General features: G+C 35.0%; 1 protein-coding gene across 1 annotated transcript in view; it reads left to right on the top strand.

The window, feature by feature from the left end:
- Positions 1 to 26,550, top strand: part of LOC143258630 (transmembrane protein 135-like) — a 76,832-nt gene that overhangs the window by 36,722 nt on the left and 13,560 nt on the right. Inside the window, 4 exon segments of the mRNA XM_076517870.1 lie at positions 10,481 to 10,527; positions 17,996 to 18,037; positions 18,970 to 19,066; positions 19,069 to 19,260. Of these exon segments, the coding sequence (XP_076373985.1) occupies positions 10,481 to 10,527; positions 17,996 to 18,037; positions 18,970 to 19,066; positions 19,069 to 19,260 (378 nt within the window).

Below are 26,550 nucleotides of genomic sequence, written 5' to 3' on the forward strand. Positions count from 1 at the left end.
TTTTACAATTTCTTTAGGTACTGTTGGAAAAACTTTAATTTTGTTTTCATGGATTCTCAAATGGTGGCCATTAATACTTAGTTTTTAGTGCAGGATGTATTTACACTTAGAGCTCATTCTACTATTGTGTTAAGAGGCCCATTAGCTGTTGGAGCTGTTGCAGTCATTATTAAATTTGTTGTGGATTATTACATGCTTCCTGAGCCTCCTACTTCCATTGTGTCAGCCACAGTTGTTTTTTTCTGGGTTGGGAATGATCTACTTTTGCGTTTGGTAGTTTCTTACCATTCATGATGTGATCTCAACAGTTCATTCTTTTTCTCTGGATTTCATTTTCAGGTATGTTTCTTTCTTCATATTTTACTTATGTTCGTTTTTTAATTTTCAGTTTATCATTTCAAGACCAATGTTATTAGAATTTATATTGTTTCCTTTTATGTTCTCATATTATTCACCCCCCCCATTTTTCTTTTGTCTTGTTTGTAATTTCTCCATTTTGTTTATTTGATTCACTTTTATTGGTGTGAATATGGCCAACTTGGGGATTGTGCTCCTTTTTTTCACTTTCTCTAGTTTTGCATTTTCTCTCTACCTTCTTTACTTCCTTTCCTCTCTGTACCTATTATGTGAGGCACTTCTTCCTGCTGTATATAGGCATCTTTGGATGTTTCTTCCATTTTCAATTTGACTTATGCCACTTACTCTGCTGTGTCCCTCTGTACTTTGTTGTCCTCTGCATTTGGGACTCTTTGTGCCAAGTTAAATCTTTTCTCATACTCCTTTCTTTTTTATTATGTATATATTGCAGTGGTTTCTTTTTCTCCCTTGTTACCTGAACAGGTATTCTATGGCTGCTGTTCTTGTTCTTTGTTGTTGTTTCTTCTTTTTCAGTCTTGTTATTTTATTCTTATTTCTCATCTATATTAGTTTCCTTCTGACCTTCCAATTCTGGATCCTAGGCTGTTCTCTTTTTATCACCATCTCATTTGTTGCTCTTCTCGTCCCCTCGGTGTGGATTCCTGTTCGTGGTGAGGGGACCTCCCAGGGAAGGTTCTGTTTTGTCTGGTTACCTTCTCTGGGATCTAAACATCCACCCACGTGTTTGCCGTGCGTGGCGACCTGTGAAGGGGAGGAGAGGATCCTGGTGGTTGAGGAGTCCAACCCTAACACACCACTTTGGCCTTGAATTCCTGTAGATGGGCGGCCTTTGGGTGGCTCCCCTTGGGTCAATCGGCTGGTCCACTTGGGCTAGAGTCAACCAAGTACCAATGTTGGAAGTTCTCAACAGGTGTTGTGGACATTGTGCCTGATGCTGGTGTTTGGGTATAGTGCTCACGAAACCCTGGCGTTGCTGCATTGTCCTTGCATGACTTTGTAGTGCGTGCCCTTGTAGGGCTCCATGGTGGGTGGGGTCAGTGGGTACCGAAATTTTTTTAGTTTTCCTATGGATTCTTCTTCAAAAAATTTAAATAAAATTGTGAAAAAACAGTCACTGGGTAAGCGACCACATCTTGAAGACTCTGAACAGCAATCTTCAACATCTGTAACACACGTACCTCATTTTCTTATATTACATTCTCTTTTGGAAAAAACCTTTAGGGCAATTCTCCCCCTTTTTTATTCAGAAGGGACTAGAGGGACTAGCTGGCTCTCCAAAGTCAGTAAAGAAAGTTCGATCTGGAGACATATTGGTTGAAACATCCATATCCCAACACAGTGAACTCCTCTTGAATTCAAAGGCAATTGGGAATATACCTATTGAGGTTACACCTCATGCTACTTTGAATTCATCACGAGGAGTTATTGTTAAGAGGGATTTGAAGAACGTCCTCGATTCAGAGATTCTCGCTGGTCTCTCCACTAAAGGAGTTTCTGCAGTGAGGCGCATCTCCACTCGCAAAGATGGAGTTACACTGCCAACAAATACTCTTGTTTTGACATTTACTTCATCATGTGCACCTGCCACCATCAAGGCAGGTTATTTCATTTGCAGGGTTCGGCCATACATTCTAAACTCTCTCCGATGTTTCCAATGTCAGAGATTCGGCCACTCAAAGACATCATGTCGTGGTTCCCTGACATGTGCTCGTTGTGGGGGCAAGGACCACGATGCATATGAATATGACATGGACCCACATTGCATCAATTGCAATAGTTCTCACCCCTCTTACTTCCATTCTTGCCCAAAATGGTTGGAGGAAAAAGAGGTGCAGCGTTTGAAAACGATACATAACATTAGTTATCCTGAGGCTCGGAAATCGCTGCCCACCACTCCATCTCGGACATATGCTGCTGCACTTTATTCCACAACTACAGTGGGAGTGCAGACAGATCTCTCTGTGCCTCCAAGAGAATCGTTTTCAAAACAACTGAAAAGCCTTTTGACCTCCGTGGTTAAAAAGGTTGATGAATCGACTTCCACACCCATCTCTGTTCCTCCCATACGTTCCAACAAACCTCAAGATCCACGTCCTTCAGTTTCAAATACAGGCATTTCTTCTGATACATCTTTTTCTCCCACCCCAAGTAGCAAAACAATCATTCGTTCACGTTGTCAATCACTGGATTCCCCTTCCAATAACAAAAACCTGCCCACCCGACCCAGAGCAGGATCCATGGAGGTTGATAGACCTCCTCCGACTAAAGACAGTAAAGAAACAAAAAGACGTGGTCGTAAACCAAAGGGTTCTCCAGCCACTTCACCTACCCGTTCTTAAAAATGGCCACCTTGATACAATGGAACTGTCGAGGTTTACGTTCTAATCTGGATGATATCAAAACGCTGATTGCTTCCTACCATCCTGTTTGTCTTTCTTTACAAGAAACATTTCTCAAAACTGCTGATACTGTTTCCATTCGGCAGTTTTCTCTATACAGAAATGACAGGTTGTGTGATGATCGAGTACATGGAGGGGTGGCACTGTTGGTTGATCAACACGTGCCCACCCTGTCTTTGTCACTCAACACACCCTTGGAGGCTGTAGCCATCCGTGATTCCTTGGGTCATACCATCACTGTTTGTTCTCTGTACCTGTCCCCTGGAGAGACATATGATCAATCAGATCTTGATGCTCTCGTTGAACAGTTGCCATCTCCATTTCTAATCTTAGGGGATTTTAATGGACATCATCACCTCTGGGGAAGTGCTATTATTGATGGGAGGGGCCGATCTGTAGAGCGGATGCTCTCTGATCACAATCTTTCTCTTTTCAATACTGGTTCTTCCATTTACTTTCATGCACCTAGTCAGTCCTTTACTGCTATTGATCTCTCAGTTTGCTCCCCTTCATTATTCTCCCATTTTTCATGGAGGGTTGACAGTAATCCACTAGGCAGTGATCATTTTCTGATCCTTTTGAGAGAGACTGGCCGTGGTCGATGCCACCCTACCCGTGCCCGGTGGAAGCTGGATCAGGCAGACTGGTCCACTTTCACTGCTCTCGCAGAACTTGATCCTGCCATCGTAAATCAGCCATCAATAGACGACTCTGTAGCAGCAGTAACTGACTGTATTACACATGCAGCTGCTCAGTGTATTCCTAAAACCTCGACAGGTTTTCCATGATATCCTCGTCCGTGGTGGAATCCTGCTTGCCACTTAGCACGGAAGGCTCAAAAGCGGGCCTGGGATACTTTTCGTAGATATCCCACACTTTCAAACCGGTTGCTTTCCAACGGGCCCGTGCACATGCTAGGTGGGTAAGACGTCAAAGCCAGAAGGAATCTTGGATTAATTTCACAACCAGTATATCTTCTACCACCAGTTCCAAGATCATATGGGACAGGATTCGAAAGGTTAATGGGCACTACAATTCTGTCCCCCTCTCGATCTTACTCTCTGATGGTTAGGAGGTGACTGATGTTCGGAACATCGCTAACACTCTAGGTGAAAGCTTTTGCTGGGTATCTAGCACTTCTGCTTGTTCCTCCACCTTCCTGGCCATCAAGACTCGGGCAGAGCGATCACCTCTTTCCTTTCGAACTGACTGTTTCTTTGACTATAATTGTCCCTTTACCCTGGTGGAACTAAAAATGGCCCTTCATCAGTCTGCCAGTACGTCTGTTGGACCTGATGATATTCATTATGACATGCTGAACCATCTATCTCCTGCTTCTCTTGATGTCCTTCTGATTGTTTTCAACTGGATCTGGCAGGAGAATGTTTTTCCTGATGCCTGGTGCCAGGCTATTATTTTACCTTTCTCTAAGCCAGGGAAAGATCCCAAGATTCTTTTAAACTACCGTCCAATTGCTTTGACGAGCTGTCTCTGTAAGACATTAGAAAGGATGGTTAATGCTCGCCTTGTTTGGTTCCTTGAATCAAACAACCTCCTCTTGCCCACCCAGTGTGGGTTTCGTCGACAGCACTCCACCACAGACCACCTAATTCGTCTTGAAACATCTATCAGAGAAGCCTTTCTCAATCGCCAACATCTTGTATCAATATTCTTTGACATAGAGAAGGCTTACGACACAACATTGAGGTATGGCGTTTTGCGAGACCTCCATACATATGGGTTACGTGGCCATCTTCCCATGTTTATTAAAAAATTTTTAATGGACAGGAGATTCCAAGTTCGTGTGGGTTCGACACTTTCCCGTTCTTTTGTACAGGAACTTGGAATCCCTCAAGGCTGTGTATTGAGTGTTACACTCTTCAGTGTAAAGATAAATGCCATCACTGAACAACTCCCTCTCACTGTTGCAAAAGGGCTGTATGTCGACGACTTTCACATCTCATGTCAGTCATCAAACATGAGATATATTGAGCGGCAATTACAAACTGCCCTCAATTGTGTACGGAAGTGGACTCTGGCGAACAGCTTTAATTTCTCTCTCTCCAAAACTGTATGCATGCACTTTTGCCGTCGACGGGATATTCACCCTGATCCTGAACTTCATATCGGTGAAGTTTTGCTGCCAGTGGTCCCGGAGACCAAGTTCTTGCGGCTTATCTTTGATCGTAAACTGACCTTTATACCACACTTAAAGCAGCTTCGGGTCAAATGCACAAGAGCACTGAACATCCTCCGTGTTCTCTCTTCTACCAGTTGGGGCAGATCGCTGTTCAATATTAAAGGTATATCGTGCTCTTATTAGATCGAAACTCGATTATGGATCAATGGTCTGTGGCTCTGCCAGACCTTCGGCCTTAAAGATGCTGGATCCCATTCATCACCAAGGACTTCGACTCTGCACTGGGGCTTTCTGTACCTCTCCAGTTCAAAGTATATACATTGAATCTCATGAACCTTCTCTACACCTTCGCTGTTTGCAACTATCTTTACAATATACTTGAAACTTCATTCCTTACCAAAGCATCCCACCTGGAAATGTGTTTTCCTTCCTCGGTGGGCAGTACTTTTCAGAACAGACGATCTGTCAGTGCTCCGTTTGGCCTTCGCATCCGGCTAAATTGGATGAATTGGGTCTGTCCTTGGATAACATTGCAGATTCCACAGGTCGCCCATCCCACCATGGCTTATTACAGCCCCCAAATGTGACCTTTCTTTCAATCACCTAAAAAAGGCAGATACTCCAGATTGGAAGTACCGTCTTTTATTCAATCAATATCTTTCAAACAATCATTCAGTTCCCATTTATACAGATGGTTCCAAATCAGGTAATTCAGTGGGCTCTGCTATGGTTTGCTGTGGTTCAGTGGTTGCTTGCAGAATCCCTCTACAGCTTCTGTGTTCACTGCTGAACTGTATGCCATATCTCTTGCCCTGGATCATATTGCAGCTGAGCAGTACTCCAACTGCACTATTTATACTGATTCGCTTAGTTCTATACTTGCCTTGGAATCGCTACACGTTAGCTCACATCCTGTTCTCGCTGATATTCAAATCCGACTGGCCCGTTTCTCATTAACAGCTACTTCTGTCCAGTTACACAGCAACTAAATCTATCTGCTCCGGCACTATCACCACTGTGCCTATTCCATACATGAACTATGGTCCTGTATTCAAGGCTCGGCTCCATACCAGCTGGCAGTCCACTTGGAGTGAGCAATGCAACAACAAGCTTTTTCAAATCAAACCCTATATTGGACTTTGTCCATCTAGCTTTCGTAAAGTTTGGAAGGAGGAAGTTGTTCTAACTAGACTACGCATTGATCACAGCTTTTTTACTCATCGTTTTCTTTTATCTGGAACTGATGCACCAATGTGTAGTTTGTGTGACACTCAAATCACTATCAGCCACGTTTTACTTTCTTGCCATCGTTACAATTCTCAACGACAGCAATATTTTAAACATATTTTTCCCAGGGTCTATCTGTAACATTGGACAGTGTTATTGGTGATGGTGACACTGTCCACCTTGATAACGTTTTTAATTTTTTAATGGCCATTAATCTTTTTAATTTCATTTAAGTGTTGCATATTTCTTCATTACACCTTTTTAATTGTGGTTCCTTTTTTACAGTTTTATTTTCTCTCGTTCAATTTGACATTGGAAAATGGCCAGAACATTAAATAACTCGACACCAGGACTGGAAAGGCCAACTTCAGGTGACTAACGCTGTTGTTTGAACTATCCATTTGAACTGCTCGTTAGTCATCCTGGCGAGTTGTTATTACACTTTTGCTGCATGTCATTTCACACTTTAACTACTTTACCTTTTAGTACTGACCATAATGACACATAACCCGGAACCAGGACTGGAAAGACCAACTTCAGGTGACTGATGGTGGTTCTTATACTTACCTGTTAGTCTTCCTGGTGGGTTATGATCATTACCATTCTGCTGCAGGTAGTCCTTTACAACTTTGTAGACTGGATGTCAACATTGTTTTTTACACCATTTTCTGTTTTAATTGCTGTTTTGTTTTTACTTCATTTACTTTTACAAATTTTACTCCATTTATTTGACTTTTATCTTTTTACTGGACATTTGGCTACTTGTTATTATGATTTTGCTATGTCTCTTTTAAACCTTTTATTCTTTTACATTTTGATAATGGCTGCTATGACACATAACCCGGAACCAGGACTGGAAAGGCAAAATTTAGGTGACTGACGGTGGTTCTTGAACTTACCTGTTAGTCTCCCTGGCGGGTTATGTTCTTTACCATTTTGCTAGAGTAAGTACCTTACAACTTCTTTTACTGTGCTTTCTCTCTTAACATTGTAGACTAGGTGTCAACATTGGTTTTATACTTTTTTGTTTTACCTTCATTTCCTTTTATTTATTTTACTACATATACTTTATTTTTACCTTTTTACTGGATGTTTGGTGCAGATAGCCTAGCTGCTTTGTGCCATTAAACACTAAATCAATCAATCAATCAATCTTCTCATCATATATGTAGTTTTTTGTATCCATCTCTTCTCTTCCTGTTGGTCTCACTTTTTACTGTTAATCATTTTTATTTCCCCATTTTAGTTTATTTCCTCACTCTTCTTTGCTTTTTTTCCCATTTCTTATTTTTTTCTTTACAACCCCATTTATGGTATTTATTTCATCTTTTCTGCAGTCAGCCATGTTCAGTGTGTCAAATACTATCCTTTGCATGTTTTTGTGTTCATTCTCCTTCTATATTCTCTTCTCTGTTTGCCCTTTTAACATCTCTATTCCTTGCTCTTCCCTTTGACTCAATATTAGTCCCTCTTGTATTTGTCAGTTTCATGATGGTCTTTTCTTGCCATATTCATGATCGAAGATAGGCATTCTTTTTTTTTATTATATATATCTGCCATCCAATTTTCTTATGTTTTCCCTTCTTCTACCTCTCTTCTATATGATGGCTACTTGGTTGGGGGTGGGATTTATATTGGATTGTATATTCTTTCTCAAACCCACTTAGTGTGTGGTAGTTCTAAGCAATTTATTCCTCTTCTGTCTCAGCCAAGTTTGATCTATCATCTTTGCCTGAAAACTGTGGCATACCTAGTCACCAAATATTCCAATGTTATTTGGCTTTGAGGGACACTTGCACTCCTGAAACTTCTCATTCCTTTGGGTATGCCCTTATATATCTCCTCCTGTGAACCTTTTGGAACAACAGTTTTTTCTCTTTGAGTCCTTTGTCTTCTTTTGTGAGTATTTCCTCAAGAACTTGTTACCATACCTAGGTGGTGCCTGTGCAACATCCTGCATTCCTTTACTGGCAATCTAACTATATTTCTCCCTTCATTGATACATCTCACTCTGATTGAGGTACTTTTTTGATGAAAGCAGGATTTCTGACATTTGGATGCTGAACAAATGCTCACTTCACATAAGTGTACCCAATTTTCTCATTCTTTGTTGAATATGTAGTAGACTGTGACTGGCCATATTGTTGGTGTTCCACTTAGTCTATTCCACACTCTATTAGTCTTTCCTGGCTTGAACCATCCTTGAGGCTCATGTTCCAGGGCCTTTTTTGGGGGCATAAGCTATATGCTGGAAAACCCATTCACTTCATTTGTCAGGAGCTTCATCCTTAGTGGTGGATTGTGTTTCTATCAGTGGAGTAGCTCCTACAGTCTTAGGCCTTCCATGGTTTTTACTGTTGGTTGGGTATGCCCATTTAATATCTTTTTGTCACCCTACTCATTTTGGGCTTCCTCTCTTATGGTCCTCTGCCAGTCATCCTTTGGCTAAGGCTGTTGTTTTTCTCAGTTAAGCATGTTCCTACATGCTTTTACCTACTTTATAGTCTTCTCTCTCTGGGCCTCAGTTTACATACTGTTGTCTTTATTGGGCTGTATTGTTGATACATCTTTGACCACATTTTTTTTTATCTGTTTGATTCATGGAAGGGCTCAGTCTTCATTATCCTCTCTCTCTTGCTTCACACTTTCTTACAGACAGCTCATCTGTTGTGTGTAAGTATTTGGACAGTATGTTCACATTTTGGCTGTTCCTGTGGCACAGATTTGATTTCTTTGCTTATTCTCTCTTTTCAGTATAGGTGAAGCTTTTGCCATTGTGTGTCACACCTGATAGACTTCCTTGAGACACTTTCTAAAAGGGCTCTTTCAATGTAACTTTTGCATCAAAGTCCTTCTACCATTTCAGTGTTGGAGGTGAGGTTTTGTCTTGGAAGATAGCATTTTTGCTATCCATACTCCACACTTCAGGTATACATTTGTTTCATTATCATGCTGAAGGATAAAGTTTCATGAATATAAGCATGCAAGATGAGCCATTGAGCATGTATATGTGAAGCCATTCTATTGGTGGAGAGATTTTCTTGAATGATGATAGTCACATCATGAACAAAAGGAAACTGGAGTTAATTTTCATGAAGTTTTCTGTTGGGCAATGAGAGGGTTGTAAAAGTAAGAAGTTTCAAAGAATTTTCAGTACCTCTTTCATATCAGAAAATAAGTTTCTGCTTGCCCTAAGTGTGAAAACCAGTCGACTAGATTTTTCATAGCTGTAAGGAGAAATGTAGAGAAATACCACTGTCATGGTGAGAATTGCCATTTTGGTAACTGGAATATCACAGCTGGTATACAAGGGTATGATCATTATTGATTGTACTTTCTAGCAAAGCCTGCTTATTTATATCAGTGAGTAGCTTACTATGCAAAGCAGTATTTTCATCACAAAATGCTAAAATCAGGGCATTTTTACCTTCTCATGGTTAGACCAGTTGTTGGACTTAAAACTATTTGAGCATGACTCTATTCTTAATTGTTCCTTGCTAAAGTATCTCAATAAACCAAATTCTAATGAAACCATCTTCCAAGTTTTTGTAAAGAGTGGAGTGCAATTTCACGAGTCCAGATTGTAACTTTTAAGTAAAATATGTATCTTATGTGTTTGACTTGCATGTTGTAAAGTGCAGATCTTGTACTCTTTGCATTTTATTTGCCTGTTTCATAAAATTGGTATGTATATGAATAACTAATAAAATAGATGCATTGTGTTTACAAACATTCTATCAGTAGTTTGTAAAATATCCTTGTTTCTATGAAGCTGAAATGAATGAAGCTAATGTAGCAAAAGTAAAATATTATGAACTGTATTTCAGAACATTTGAGATTGTATAATATTAAACTTTGTGTTTTTCAAAATATCTTTAATACTTGTAATGTAGAAGTAAATTTAAGCACAACTGTTTGGGATAGAAATGTTAGTAAAAAAATGTTTTAATGCTTAAAGACCTTGAAAAACAGTCAATTATTAACTTTCTTTTAAAAATACAGATATACAACTTATCAGTAGTGATCCATAGAGGCTATTGTTGCTTATATACATAGCACACTAGTTTAAGGTACAAAGTCACAGACAGTATTTATAATACCCTATTGGTTTTGAGAGAAAAAACTTAACCTTTGTAATCATAATTATGCTTACATTTCACATTTATAATTCTTAGGTCATACTGCTGACCTCATTGACATTTTTTTATTTCTTTTGACTCTTTTTGCTCAGTTTTATTTATTTTTTCTTAGGTGACCATTGTCCTTAATTTCTTTAAATAAAAGCATATTCTTTCAAAATTATTTATAAGTTTTACCTTGTTTCTTTTATTTACAGGTGTTAATATTTAGCCTTACAATGGGAATATTAATGTATGTGATTAGGTAAGTTTTGTAAATTTTGTATAAAAATATGAATATTATTTCAAGTATTATCATTCTTGTCTTTTAAGGATTGTTAGGTGAGAGGTGTGATTTTTATCATGAAAGCAATTACAATATTAACATTTTTTATGAAACATTACTATAAATACATCTTAAAAGAAATTGATGACACATTTTTGATATTCTTAACATTTTCAGTTTTCTCTAATAAAGTGAATTGTGTTTAATGCCTTTTAATTTTTCAACTTTTTTTCATTTTCACAAGGAAATATGTTTAGCATTTTATTACATATAATTATTCTTTGAGCATTAAATTTTGTTTCTCAGATCTTCAGCTTCTTTTTATAATTATTATTTAACTTTTGTTAGAACATAAGTAGCAACAAAACGTTTTCAAGTCTCTAGAGATCATTATTAGTGAAATTTTACGTTTCTGTGAACCATATGGTAGACTTTTCGGTTAACCTTAATAAAGAATTATATTCCTAAAACAACTATAACTGAAATGAACAAGAAACCTTTCTGAAGAAATTTTTTATGAATGCCTTCTACATTATTTTTATTTTTATTTGGCAATCAGGAGAGGATCTTTTAAAGGTGTGTGATCTTAATCTTTAGTATAACAGCTATATGCCCAATTGCTAATATAATTTTTGAGAGTTGTATTAAGTACAAATGTGAAATAGATATAACTTTGAGGTGATTATTTTTAAGTGCATTGGAAAAGAGAGGGAGATCTGACTTTCAGACAACAATATTATGAATAATATACTGACTTTCTTGTGTAGGTTCTGAATGTATAGATGTATTTAACAAGTTACACTGCATGTTTGTGCTCACTGTGTAAATTTCCTACCTGATATGGTGTTCTGTAAGTAAGAGTACATTCTTGTGTCACAAGTCCAATGGAGGTATATTGGTTATGCGTATATAAAGAATTAAAACTGTAAAAGAAATATAATTTTTTTTAGAAGAGTACTTTCTAGAAAAGATAAAATTGCAACTGCTAAATGAAACTTGTATTTCCTGATCAGCTCAAATTTCAACTGATAAGTAGTGCCATTCAGACTTGTTGTTTTGGAATTGTTTGAATTCTTCAAAAATGCTTAGTAAATTATAAATTTTGAATTTCTTAGCTCTCCTTTTGCAACAATTCTAAAGTTAAAAGAGTTTCTTTAACTTGAATATACAAGGTAGGTAGGTAGGTATGTAGACAGTGTATCTTATTTTATGAGTGTAATTTATTTTAAAATGTATTATGCTTTGAATATTGCATGCACTTATTTTCAAGAATGATAATAGTAAAATAACATAATAAACAGAACTCTAGAATACAAAGAAACAAAAAATGTTTTGGTGTATTCTGCATTATAATTTTTAACTGATTTATTCTCATAATTGTTTTAAATTAGTTAAGAAGTAGTATAAACTGTGAAGTTTAAAACAAACACAATTCTTGGATATTTTTCTAGAACCAACTGACTAAATATAAAATTATTGGATTCATGGTGTTCACAACTTTATTCATTTTTTAAAATTGCAATATGGGTTTCATGATTACATGTTCAAACCATCTTTAGAATTCACTGTCTCAAAGTGGGTTCCTCCTCAGCAAATTCAATAAGCCTTTTATTTTAACATGAAACACTCAAGTTTGCATTGTTTAACTTACTGTTTTAGATGCAGTTGAATGACAATATCGTAAAACTTCAGTCACCAGGGTTATGATTTACTGTTATTTCTGCTTTATAATGTTCTATTGCAAGAATCATCATAATTTTTTTTGTATAACATATTGTGCTTTTAAGATAAAGCATCAATGAATCTGTATAACACCAGGTAATTTCATTTTTAATAATCCTTGACTTGTAAGCAGCACACAATAAACAAGTGACATAGAGTCTGTTTAGGTACTGAACTAACTCACTCCCAATTTGCCGTAACTATAATGGTAACTCTATCTTCCCTGGTGAAGAACTAAAATCTCATTGTAACCACACTTTGAATGAGAAATATATACTTTTGGTGAAATCCTCAATTTTGTGTTTTACAAGTCATAACAATTATAGTTTTTAGTATGTTTGAGAATTGTGCTTTAATTTTCTTAATATTAAAGACTTGAATTGTTACTAATTCAATTTGTAAATTTAATTCTAATCTTTTTAATATTTAAAAGCCTATATTTTCAAAATAAATTTTTTGGCAAGTAGAAATTATGACAAACTTCTTTATTATTATTATTAAATGTTGTTTTGTCAGGTTATAACATAAATGTTTGTGAGTATTGTAATAAAACCTGGGCAATATTTTTAAATTCATCATTATGCATTGTATAGAGTACTTCTAAGACCTATTTGGCTATCTAAGAAATAACTGGCTATATAACCATTGGTACAAAGTCATTTTAATATGGTCTATAATAATTTGATATGAAACTTCATAATCTACTACAGACATACATATATATATAGCTGCATACAGACTGTGGTTGTAACATAATGTTTATATGGTAGGAGCTACACATGCACTATGGTAATTATTAACTTGTTGTTGCAAGTGTATCGATTTTGCATGCCATTTGTTTATGTATGGGATTTCTGCTCTCTTGGACATGACACTGCTGTGATAGGATCACAGTTTGTTTGTTTTTTTACTAGTGCATGATCAGTTTTGGCCATGTTATACAAATGTCTAGGCTGTCTCCCACAATATAAATCTTTAAGTCACAGTTTAAAATGTAGTACTAAGGTCAGATTTAAACACTAGATCAGCAGTCATGGTGATGGCTGATGATAATTGCTGACATTTAGCCAACTCTGCATGATTGTAAATTTTATAGGTACTACAGATGAAGTAAACATCCTTGAAACTGACTTTAAGGTGTGATGAGGATTGTGTAAACAGAAGATGGTAAAAATGATGGCTATTATAGGTGAAAGTAAGGCAGAAAATTTTGGATCTATAATTTTGAAAATATTTAGCTTCAGATAATGTGTGCAGCAGTGAAGGCCCATTAGAGTTTAGGGTCATTACAGTGGGAGAGGGTTGTAGAAGTGTCAGGACCCAAATTCTATCAGAACTGGAGGGGAGAAAGGTAATTAATATAATCAATTTGTAATTGTTAATTAACACATTTCCAACCTTGTGGAATGTGTAGAACATCACTGTAAGAGGGAATCTGACCAGCTGCAACAAAACTGTGACTGGCCTTACTATGGTTAGAGGGGAGGAGGAAGACAAATAGGGAAATATAAAAACTATAACAAGATTAGAAATGCTTATTTGTGTATGTATGCTATTATGACACATTGTCTTTTATTTCTGTTGAATATATATGGATGCACCTTTCCAACTTGGATAATTAATATTAACATGCATTGCAGTTACAACATCCAGTCCATTCTGCATTCCAGTAACCCCTACAGTCCAGTGTGTGTAGACTCCCCATAGCTCTAGGGTATAAATATAGTGGCTTATATTTTACAAGCATATACTTAACATGTACAGAACTAGAATTTTGACACAAATCCATGAATCAATTTGCACAAATTACCATTTACGAGAATTTGTTTGGATTTGTAACAAATCTTCAAGAAATTCAGAAATTTTCACAAAGTTTATGTGGTTGATCTGTAGCAGAATACTTACATTTAGATGTACATTGGCAATATAATGAGTTTTCAACACTGAAGTTACACAAAAAATTCATTATGCAAAACCTAGTTTGAGGATCAAACTAATAAATAGCTTTTCTGTCGAAGCAAATATATGCAAAGTGAATACCTTTGGCAGTATACATAATTGCCTGATGTTTAGACATTCCATTTCATGTGTACAATGACAAATTATTCAAATTCAAACACTGTATTTAAACATCACTTTTATTGACTTGTTACTTGGATGCTATTATGTGTGTTGAATTATGAGTTTGATCGTAGTGGATGACTTAAAAAATACTTGTGAAACAATCTCAAAGAAAGATTTGAATGATTGGGAATCCAGTCTTAAAGATATGTATGATTTTATTCTTCATGAAACTAGGGAAAAAATTGTAAAAGCAGTATGAAAGACATGTAAGAAGCATTGCAACAATGTACAAGCAAGGTTGTTTTTTTTTTATAGCACAAGAGTGTGCAGATTTAAAATTGGGCTAAATCCAATATGTAGTAATAGATATAGGCTTAGATAAAATATGTAATCATAATAATAGGCCTGTATATGTGAAGTTTACTACATGGAATAATTGATAACATTCACAATTATGGGGATGTTAAATTTTGGAATTTACACTAGATCTAGCTTGTCTTTATTTTAGTACATGATTTAGTCCCTAACATGCTTACGTTCTTGAGTGTTTTGTTGTTTTTAGCTATAAATATAAGCTTACTCAGTTACATTTTCTCTTAACAAATTATGTTAAGAAAAGTATTGTAGCAGGCTTGGAGAGTGCTTCTCTAAATTTAGGAAGAAAGAAAGTACTGATGGAACTGTAAAAATCCAAACCAGATGTCAGCTTGCTACATGCTGCTTTGCACATAGATTTGAACTGGCAACAAACAAAGTTTTTTATATAAAGACATAATTCATCTACTTACAGTCATTTCTAAAATCTTATTAGCTGATGATGCCTGATTAGTTGCTGATGTTTGTTGATTGTTTCAGACACTAAAAGCTTTTATAGGTTCATGTTTTTTTTTCAGTACAGCATAGCAGTAACAGTCAATTTACTGGCTAAGCATAAATGGTGGAACTTTCATAAAAATTGTGTAATAGCAATAATGATGATGATAATTTTTTCAGACATGCAAGTAAAAAATGTGAATACTTAAAAAAAAAAGATATACAGCATATTAGAAATTTACTTATAATAAATTGAATATAAAGTACAATTAATAAAAATGGATGATTGTTTGAGCTATTATTTGATGTACTTTTGCATGAACTCCTGATAGAAGGACCATGAACATCAAAAAGTCACTAACGAGTAAGGCTTGGCAATGGATGCTTCTGATGGCTTATACATATTGGAACCACCACACATTGGTCAAGTCCAGGTGGCTCTACTGAAAACACTAAGAAGATCAAGCTGGCTGTGAAAATAAGATGGGAACTTCTAGAATGTGACAAGTCTCCAGAGAAGCCTACTTACTTATATTTCACAGAAACTGACTTCGTGAACCATAGGTGATGATAAATGTAACCACAAAAGAGGATATACAGTAGTATCAATATAATACTCTCAGCTGCAGGTTTTCTGAGTTTGACAAGATGAATTCTGTTCTTTCTAAGATACAAGTTATAGTCACCAATACTTTGTGAAGGATTTAAAAGAATTGGCCAAGTTTTGTACAGAGGAAGTTACTTTCCTGCTGTAGAACTTTTGTGTGTTTCTTGATATTGACAGTGGCATGCATCATTGTGTTATAGGAGGTCAAATAGTTAAAATTGTACTATGGACGAAAACTTCAAGCTGGGTGAATAAATTTACCATCATGTGAATTCTGGTCTTGGGTATATTGGAAAGATCATCAAAAGTATAAGAACATCCTTTTTCTTGTTGAACCTGTTTTGTGCATTACATTTTCAGCTCCAACAGTTGAGAGAAGATTTTCGTTTATTCACTGGATCTTGACATACTGGTGAGCTGGCTTAAGTCCTACACTAGTTCATAAACTATCTCCATTTCAGCACATGGAAGGAAGAACTAGCAAATGCATCCTATAAAACATATTACTCATTGATAAATCATATGATTCTTTCATAGCTGAGACAGAGAAAGCATATAACACCAACAACTTTGGTACCCTAACATAATGCAGGATCAACAAGATTCTCCAAGGGTCCTGTTCCCTAATGGGATAGTGGTAATTCTTTGGATTCACAATGCTGAGATCAGGGGTTCAATTCCTCTTAGTGGACACACCAGATAGCTCAATGCAGCTTTGTTATAACAAAACATGTTCTTCAAGATTGCAAAGTTCTTGCTCAAAAACAAATGAGGGAATGTACATGACCATTGACACAAGTGGTTACAGTGGATAATACAGATTGTTCAACTGAAGTTGTCAATGAAAATTATCATATTGAGATTGTTGTGTAAAGTGCAATCAATAAATTGAGTTTTACCAAACCTTCATGTTTGTTTATGCCTATCTGTGTTCAAAATATGGATACATATTTTAATTTATTAAAAGCGATCACCATGCATTATAGTGATTATATGTGCAGTACCACTATCATTGGCAAAATTGTTGCAATAATATCAAGAACAATAACTAACCCAAAGGTTGTCATTGTTTCCTGAGAGATCATCATACACTAAATACACATTTCATTAAACTAAACTGTTTTAAAAAGCACAGTATTGCTATTACACTCATTTATGCCCATGATAGACATTAAAAAAAACATAAAACTAAAGAAACAAGATTGTAAAAAACTGTTAATGTAAATAAAGGGAAATTAAACAATTGAAGAACTATGTCTTAAGCTTGCTTGTTTGCTTTTTTGTGTTTGCCTTTTCACTTTAAGCTACCTAACTTATTTCTATAATTCTTTTAAGGTCTCCCCCTTGTAAATTCACAGTGTTCAATTTTTAATAATCTTGCATTAAAACATTTTATACAAGTAAAAAGTTGACAGTCTAAATCTTCTCAGTTTATTCATCCTTGAAATGCACGTGACTGGTTTCAAACATAAAATTTCAACACTATAGGAAATGAGTTGAATATTTTTGTAAGTGACACAATTATATGATGCAATTAAGTTAGGTAAAGAAAGAAATTATGGTTAATTGTGTGTTTTTTGGTCTAACTCAAGGAGATAGATCTCTTAGGTTTACTCAAATCTTTATATGTGTAAAAGTATGTTATAGTTCTCTTCCTGCTCACTAAAGAAAGGTGTTAAATGGACTGACTTAAAAGAGGTTTTCATGAAAGTGAAATGTTTCTAGGGTCTAACAGTATTAGTTATGTCTGAGGTTATTTATTAATTGGTGAGGAAGTTAATGTGATCTTATGGTCTTATTATTATGACAGTTTCACATTTTTACATGATGAGATAGTGTATTAAATTTTTTTTAATATTATTATGTGGATGACTGCAGTTTCTGCTAAAAGATTAATGGGTATTATCAGACAGAAGAGGGTTAAAGGTTAAATTTGATTATAAACTGTGAATGAATTAACTGTGTATTTTGAGATTGTAGCTTTTCTTAGTTTGTGGTAAATTCTTTATAAGATTAAAGATCCTTTTAATTTATGTAATTTTTTACACATCATATACTCGTACTCTGTTCTAAATATATTGTTAATGCACTTGTTTTTTTGAGATGATAATTTGTATGACACGTGCTTGTTTATGTACAGAATATAATACTCCAGGTTAAGGCAGTCTGCTTTTAACTTTATTAAAATATTAGAATTTATTGCTTTTGTAATATAATGAATATGTTTAATTTTTTTATTAGAAAAAAGGGGTTTTCTAAAGATTTGGTTGGCATAGGAATGAGGTAAGTATTTTATTAAATTTCTGTTTTGCTGGTAAAAAATTATGCCAAAGCATTTAAATGTATTTAAAAGAGGTTTTTGTTATTGTTATAGATGTAGAAATAATATACTTTAAAATATTAACAATGTCTAAACATTTCCTGTGAAATATCATAAAGGAAACAGTTTTAAACAGTAATAAACATTAAAAAATGTTAAACTAATTATATTTGTCATAAGATTTTATATTAAGTCTATTACATGTTTCTAACATTAAATTGCTAGTCTAGTACATTAGTTAAGAATTAGATGATTGAATAATACCCTATATTATACTGTTTCATTGATAAGAAGTATGATGGTATAATAAGCATCCTAGTTATTTCTGGCTTTTGTTTTACTTTAACCATGTGATTTGGTAAGTAAAGTTAGTTTTTCTTTTCATGTATTGAATTTTCTATGAAAATGGCTCTTAGTATATAACACATACTATCTTCAAGAACAAAATTGTTGCATCAGATGCATTCACTTAAGTCTTAAAAATAATATCCATACCATGGCCAATTTAGGATTGAAGTTCCAAGTAATGCCAGTTTTCATCATCTAAATTTTATAGTTTTAAGTGTTGTATCCCAGAGCTGTTGTTACCACATGTATTTGATAATTGTTGATGAAGACCAGTATTTTCCAGAAGTATAAAACTCAGCTATTTATGGTATGAGGTTTAATATGTAAATGTGAACTAATATTTTTATTTTAAAATTCACAAAATTTATATCATTTTATTCAGAAATAATTTTATGATAAGGAATGGGTTTTAATTATCTTGTAAATAAATGTGAAACTCATAAGGATTCAAGTAAATTATGCATTATAAGTTGGATTGTAGAGTAGATTTTTCTCTTTCTATCTGAGTGATTTGATTATCCATTTGTTTTGTTTTTTTTAAACCTAGATTTCTTCTTGGTTCTGAAGAAGCAAAGTTATCAAATTCTGGATACTTAGATCCTTGTAAAATGAAGCACAATGTTGTTGAGGCTCTGAATAAAAAAAAAAAAAAGGAAAACCTTTGCTTCTGAATAATACAGCAGTTAATTTTGCTACAAAGTTTGCTACTTTCATTTCATCAGTATTTCAACAAGGAAGAAAATCACTCAGCCAGACTTCACTGGTTAATTGTTTGAAAACTCATCCTTGTCATAATTCTTGTCCTCATGCTTTCAGCTGCCCATTTTATATATTGAAGGTTAGTCTTTGAAATTCAAAGACAGGTGGTAACTCCTTTAAAATTAATATACTTTGAGTGTTTCAGACTTAGGCAATATCTGTAACTATAACTTTATTATTGTTTATTTTACCTTCTGTATTTTGCTTATACAAGGTGTCTAGACAAATGTTGTTTTAGTTGAAGATATATCTGCTGAATGCATATATAAGAAAATAACATTGCTACTCATTACAATACATTTATGTTAATAATGTAATTGATGTAGAATATCACATTGCAAAAAACAGCTGAAGGATAGTTGGAATCATATTTATAGCTATGATGAAGTAAAAGTCACAATGAAAGTTAATTGTTGTGTAAATTAAGTCTTCTCATGATCCATCTTGTGAAGTGTAAGTAACAGATCTTTCTCTATAGACTTGCATATGATTGTTTATTATTGGTAGATTTACATCTTAATATAGTTAATGATATTCTATATGAAGAGCATAAATAACATAAACAGTGGGTAGCATGTTTTCAGAATAGCATGATCAGGTTGTTAAGGTGGTGACTAGCTGCCTTTTCTCTAATCTTACACTGCTAAATTAGGGAGAGCTGGTGTAGATAGCTCTTGTGTAGCTTTGTGCAAAATTCAAAACAAATCAAATGAAGCATGCTTAAAGTACGTGTTAATAAAGCCCTGACATATTCATGGTCTCTTCTTTGTTAGAGCTTTGAGATCTTGAACTACTAATGCTCATTTAGACCAAAGTAAGCTGATTGTATGCATGAAAGAACATTTGATAGATCAACACCATTCAAAATATAGGATATAAAACATGCTGGAAGTCTGATGCAATGATCAAGAATCAACATTTCGAAGTACAAATAAATGTTGAAGGATGCACCAAAACATTTTTCATTTTTATTCATTAGTTTAAATCTACTTTTAATAGGGGTAGTTGATTGTTTTTCAAAATTTTGAGTAAGCATTCTATGATAATGCTTCTCATCCTTTTCCAATATCATTCACCCCATTAGTTTTTCATAACTCACTTACTCCAATTTAAAAAAGTCCAAAAAGCACTAAAATGAAATTCAGAATTCTCTGTTATAACATAAATATACATTAAACTACACTTAGAATGAATACAATATAAAATAAACAAAAACCCTTGGTGAACTATTTACCATGTTGAGAAGCATTGTCTTATGTGAGAGTTATGCCTAAATAGATAGGCTTACACAAATTATTATTGGTTAAAATTTAATTTCTTACTGATTCAATATAATGGAAATGATTGTTGACATACACGTTATTGGATTGTTGGATACTGCACTATGACTTTTGTCTGACTTAGCAATGTGGCATACACAGTTTTTGTGGAGCAAAGTAGTTGATTCCTCTCTCTGTTCCAACAAATAATTAGTATATGGACAAATTGAAGCTAGTCACTGTTTTTTGGATGAGTCTGTGTTTTTTTCACTGTAAAATAAATACATTGTTTTTTTGTTTCACACATTTATAGTTCATTTTTCTTACTTCAAGTGTTTGATTTATGTTTTTGCAAAACATTTCTTGTGTATCCTGTTCATTGTAATTCTCTATTTACCTTGAACTTGAATATCACAGTACATTGTTGAACATTCAGTTATATTTTCCATTTATGTTTGAGAAAAATCAAGAAATAGAACTGTCAAAACCTTCAGCACAGTACTTGAACATTCAGCATGTGTGATATTGTAGCTAAATAAATAACATTTTTTGTTCTTAGGTTTGTTCTGAAAGAAGTTTTTATTCAAGAACTAGTAGTTTAGACATGGTAGATAATGTTTATATATCTTAAGAAAGCTACAAAGGCAAGACATCTTTATTATATATTTTGATTTTAATATAACTTGAACTGTTATTTATTTTCAATATATATGTAAAAACAGCTGGTTTGGGTTGAGAAGTTTTTTATGTAGAGGAGCAAACAAAATTTCGGCCTTGTTCGGTCATTCTCGTTAATGATAACAGTTTACTTACTTTTACAATTCAAAAGGACTGCATTTTTAGTAAACTGTCATATTAAGTTTAAAATATATTTATGAGTGTAGTTTTTTTATTTGATGTTCTGTGGGAGAATAGAATCATTTTTCTTCAGGCTTCATTTAAAGTTTTAGTTTGTAAAAATGCTAGATTTAAAAATTGGCTGCCAGACCTAAATCAAAGCAAAGAGAAGTATTAGTTACACTTATATCAACATAGTTATTTTTCTCCAAACACCTACACAACAGTATTAGCCACCTGCCAAAATAGAGGGCTTAAGAATACCACCGAATGAGGTACTAGCCAAAATTTATATTGGTTTTTCCAAGATGATACATCATCTTTTCACACAGTTTAGCTATCTTCCTCAGCTCATTGCCAAGGAGATTTGCATGCTGTTAATCTTAAGCCAATTCCCACCTAATTACATGAATTATCCTACTACATGATGATGTCATAATGTGACAAAAGTCCTCCAACAATAGGAGGGAGAAACACTTCCATGTGCATCAATTCTCCCCATGTGCTTGCAATTCTAAAACTTTATTCTTTTCCTTTGTATTCTGTTGTATAGATATTTAAGTTTCTTGTCTGTGTTGAATTTATTATGAATTGCATTTTTAATGAAACTGTAATTTTGGTTTTTTTTAGCTTTTGTTGTGAAAGCTTTCATTTTTTTTTATCATGAATTCTCAAATGATAACAGTTTATAATTAGTCCTAAGTATGTGAAACGATTTACATTTAGGCTTCATCCTAATTTAGTGTTGGGAGGCTCATTGCAGCCATTGTTCAACATGCTTTGTAATCCCACATGCTTCCTGGGCTTCCTACTTCTGTCCCATTGGCCAAATTTCTTTCTCTTTAGTCAGGAATGATTTCTTTGGCTGTTTCATATTTTGTTTTGAGTGGTTTCTTATTATTCTTGACATGACATTTGAATTTCATTGTGTAGTATGTTTATTATACTTTGTTTGATTTATCACTCTGCAACTCAAGTTTCTTTGGTTTACATAGTCTTATTTTCCTTGCCTATTATTAGGATTTACACTGTTTCCTTTTTTCTAATAGCTCCTTTCCTGTGCCCAATTTCCTTGTTCCCATCTCTTCAGTAACATTCTTCTGTTTTTTGACTTTCTTCATTTCCTTACTTGAGTCCCTTCCATTGGTTTCTATTTATTTCACTTTCCCTAATTTTCCCTAATAAAATTCCCTAATTTTATGTTTTAGTCTTTTTTTCCTTTGCCTTCCTTTTTCTCCCTCATCTGTCTTCTCCTTTAATCTGAAGTATTTCTTCCTGTTTTAGATAGGCCTCTTTGAATGTTCCTTCCCTTTTCTGTTTGATATATAACGCTTCTGCTCCTTCCCCCCAGACCTGTTCCCCTGCATTCTTTTCTGTTCTCCTTTTTTTTTTCTGGTGTACTTATCACTATCCTGGCTCCATTTCTTTTCCAGATATTGTAGTTGTTTTTCTTTCTTTCTGATAACCTGGTCTGATATTCTGCAACTTCTGTCATCATTTTTTCCTATGTTTTCCTCTTTTCAACCTTGTTTTTTACACTTATTTCTTCTCTAAATCAGTTTCTTGCCAACCTTACTATTCATTTTCCCACTTCCTAATGTATTGTTCTCGACTTTTCTTGTCAGTGACTGTCACATATGCATAAATCTTGAGTATATCTCTTCTACTGTTGGTCTCACTTTTTTGCCATTAATCATTTTTCACTTCTCCATTTTGGTCTGTTTCCTTACTCCTCTTTTCTCAACCTTTGTTATTATCATGAGGTGTACAGTCAACCATGTTCAATGTGTCAGACACTTTCAACCATTCTCATCTCTGAACTTCCTCTCTTATAGTCTTCAGTTCCTCATCATTTGGCTTTGGCTGTCAATTTTCTCAGTCAGATTTCCTCCTACCTCTTTTTCTGTACTTGTTGCCTTGTTTATCTTCTTCTTCTGGGATTCGATTTACACACTACTCTTTTTCTTGGGTCCTTTTGTTGATACTTCTTTAATAGCATTCACTTTTTTTTTGCCCACCTAATATTTGGACCCACTCCTCTTTTTCCTGACTTTCCTTTCTTCTTAGAGGGATACCCACCTTCACCTTTACTTATGGACTCTTCTTGATATATTGTTCTTCATTCCAAACTTTCCATTAATGTGGCATTATCTCTTCCATTTTTTAATTGTTAATCCTTCTTACCTGACTGTCACCAATAGCTCCTTGATCTCAACTTTTCTTTTTACAGGTAGTCTTGTCCATGATCTTTCTCCTTTCCTGGTACCCAAAGGTGTCTCTTCCCCTATCCTCTCCATTATGTTCTGCTCCTTTGTTCTCCTCAGTCTCACCAAATCTCTTGCTTAAATGAGGTTTGATCTTTAGATGCTTTTCCCACTTTATTCCATTGCTATTACCTTTTCCTCTTTCTTGTTTGATCTTTTTTTTTCTTGAACTTTGAACATGTAGTAGGCACATCATTCTTCTATCCAGTTTCCCATCCTTCTGTCTCATCTATTGGACTATTCACACCTGGTTTGGCTCCTATACCCTGTTGGGCTGTTTAATATGTGTGCCTTATGACAAACCTGTCCCTTTAAAAGTCTTCACTTTTGTCTGTTTCTTTGTTTTGGACTATTCTTTTTCATGGACCTCTTTTCTTCTTCCCTTAGAGGAAAGGTCTTTTGACTTTGTAGTTGACTTGTTTGCAGACTGTTGCATCTTTGTTTGCATTTGATTCATCATCTCATTTCATTCTCTCACATCTCCTTTGCTAGCTCTTGGATGGGCTCTTCAAGGCAGGTGTGTGGACTTTCTTTACACATTCATTTCCTTCCATACACCTTTTGGCTATTTTCTCTCATGATGGTTTCTGGCTTCCACAGGTCACTGTATCACTTATTATCTTTGAAAGGATACATACTATATCTTGTTATAGCCCTTCTTTCATTCCAAAGGACTCACCAGGGACTGACTTCTTGTGTAGTGTCTTTCCTTTCCTGAGTCATGAAACCTTCTTCCTTGAACATTTTTCAATGATGTTGGTCTACCTTCTAATGTTGATTATTTTTGCTATTGCTTTCATACTCCCTGCTCTTCTTTTAGCTTTCCCAATTCTTCACCTGGTTATTTGACTAGGGCTTGTCCATTTCAACTATTTTTAGTTATTAGGCAGCCCTATCAAACACCTTTTGATTTTCTCAGTTCTGTATTTTTTTTTCTCACCTGTCATTTCATTCCTTCTGTGTTGCTGGTCCTCCATGCTCCTTTGTTGCACTGGATTGGAATGTTAATGTGTCCTTGATCCCCTTTCTCATTCATCCTTTAAACCACTTGCTGCTTGTTCTTTGTGCCATCTTTTCCTTAAGACATCCATCCTTTTTCTTCTTCCCTGTGGATGCAATGTTTCTACTATTTGTACTACTGGTATTTTTTGTTCTTTCTAACATTCCTCTTGTGTGATCCTCTACTCTGACTGGTCCTTCCTGCCTAAAACCCATGTTTCTTGGGAAAGTGGTTTGTCTTTCTCATTCATTTTCTTACTTTCATTTTCCTGTCATTACTTCTGTTCCATTTTTGGATATGTTTCTCTGTACAGTTTGATCCTTGAGGTGTTATATCACTCATACTGCCTCCTTTCAAGGTTAATGTTCTTGAATGCTTATTCCTAGAAACCATTCTGTTTTCCCTCATCTGTTTCTAATAACTCTCACTGTTTAAGTTCATCAAGTCATTGGGGTAGTTTATTTAGAGTTGTCTATTGACAGTTACTGTTTCTGCAGTGTTTTTTCATGTCAAATTCATTACATTACAATGTTTTTAGTTGTTTGTTTTCATCTTCCTTTGGAAGAAATCGTCTAGGCTGGAATGTGAAAAACTCCCAGTACCTTTTTTGCTCATTATCCTCCAAAGGAGGATATCTTCTTTCTCCTATAGAAGTTCTACACACATCCATTCACCTTTAATTGGGGTAAGTCTACTGATTTTTATTCTTTTTTTCTTTTCAGCTTCCCTAAGATTTTTTATGGATCTCAGCTGGTGGTGGATGTTACCTTGTTAGATATGCTTTGTGTAAAGCTCACATTAAATGCAATAATGAAATAATACTAAAGTTGTGATGGGTTGTTTCTGTAGGGCCACTGGGTGCTTTCCTAGTTGTATATGTGTATATCTATTTATCATAAGTATATATTTAGTGGACTGTCACTCATGGACTTCATGAATAAAGCAAAAGGGGATTTCTGCTTATCCTGTTGACTCTTTGATTCCTCAATTGGGTTTGATCTGCTTTTCAAAATAGGCAAATGCAATAATCCATTGCTCTGTCTCCTGTGTGACATTTCACCAGCCTTCCCACCACCTTTTTACCCTGACATCTTTATTTGAGTGGATCTGGAAGTTTTTATCACTTACAGTTACCAGTTGCTGTTGTGGTGGACCATGGAGGCTTCTTTTTGAGTGTTATTATACTTATGCCCATTTATTCAATCAGAAGGAGAGGGTGTAGCTGATTCTCTACTAGTGCTTCCCCAAGATGTTTTCTGTTTGGGTAGAATGTACCCAATAAAACCAACAATCAAATATTATTTTGGGCCAGCCTACATGGGATCTTCTTCATAATTCTGGATTCAGGATGACAATGCCCCATTCCTATGGTTGTGTGGAGTAAATGCTTCTCTTTTTATTAGTTCCAGATGCAAAAGGTTCTTTCCTGCTTCTACAATTAGGTTTGAATGTCTTCATCTGTGATGGAATACTGACAATGGAACTTCTGTGCTGTGTTTCTACTGTTGGGTGAATGTTTGTTTTTGAATTTTGCGCAAAGCTACACGAGGGATATCTGCACTAGCCATCCATAATTTTGCAGTGTAAGACTATATGGAAGGCAACTAATCACCACCACCCACCTCCAACTCTTGGGCTACTCTTTTTACCAACGAATAGTGGGATTGACTAAAAGGGCAAGCATGTTTGGTATGATGGGTATTCAAACATGCAACCCTCATATCATGAGTGAAGTGCCTGAACCATCTGGCCATGCTGGGCCATTGGGTGAATGTTGCTTGTTCTCATCATAATTCTGGATACAGGATTTCTGTACTCTGCATTTATGGTTGAATGAGGTTTTATTCTGCCCATTATCCTGGTATAGCTTTCTTTGTTCTTATGGCTGAGTTGAGTCAATGCCATGACCCTGTAATGCCAAGTTTAGTGTGTCATAATACTTGCTTATATTTTTTTAATATGAAACCTAGTTTGGGATTAAAAGGTATTCTTATATGTTATTTATCAAT

Source organism: Tachypleus tridentatus, chromosome 8 (assembly GCF_004210375.1).
Source record: "Tachypleus tridentatus isolate NWPU-2018 chromosome 8, ASM421037v1, whole genome shotgun sequence".
Classification (NCBI taxonomy): domain Eukaryota; kingdom Metazoa; phylum Arthropoda; class Merostomata; order Xiphosura; family Limulidae; genus Tachypleus; species Tachypleus tridentatus.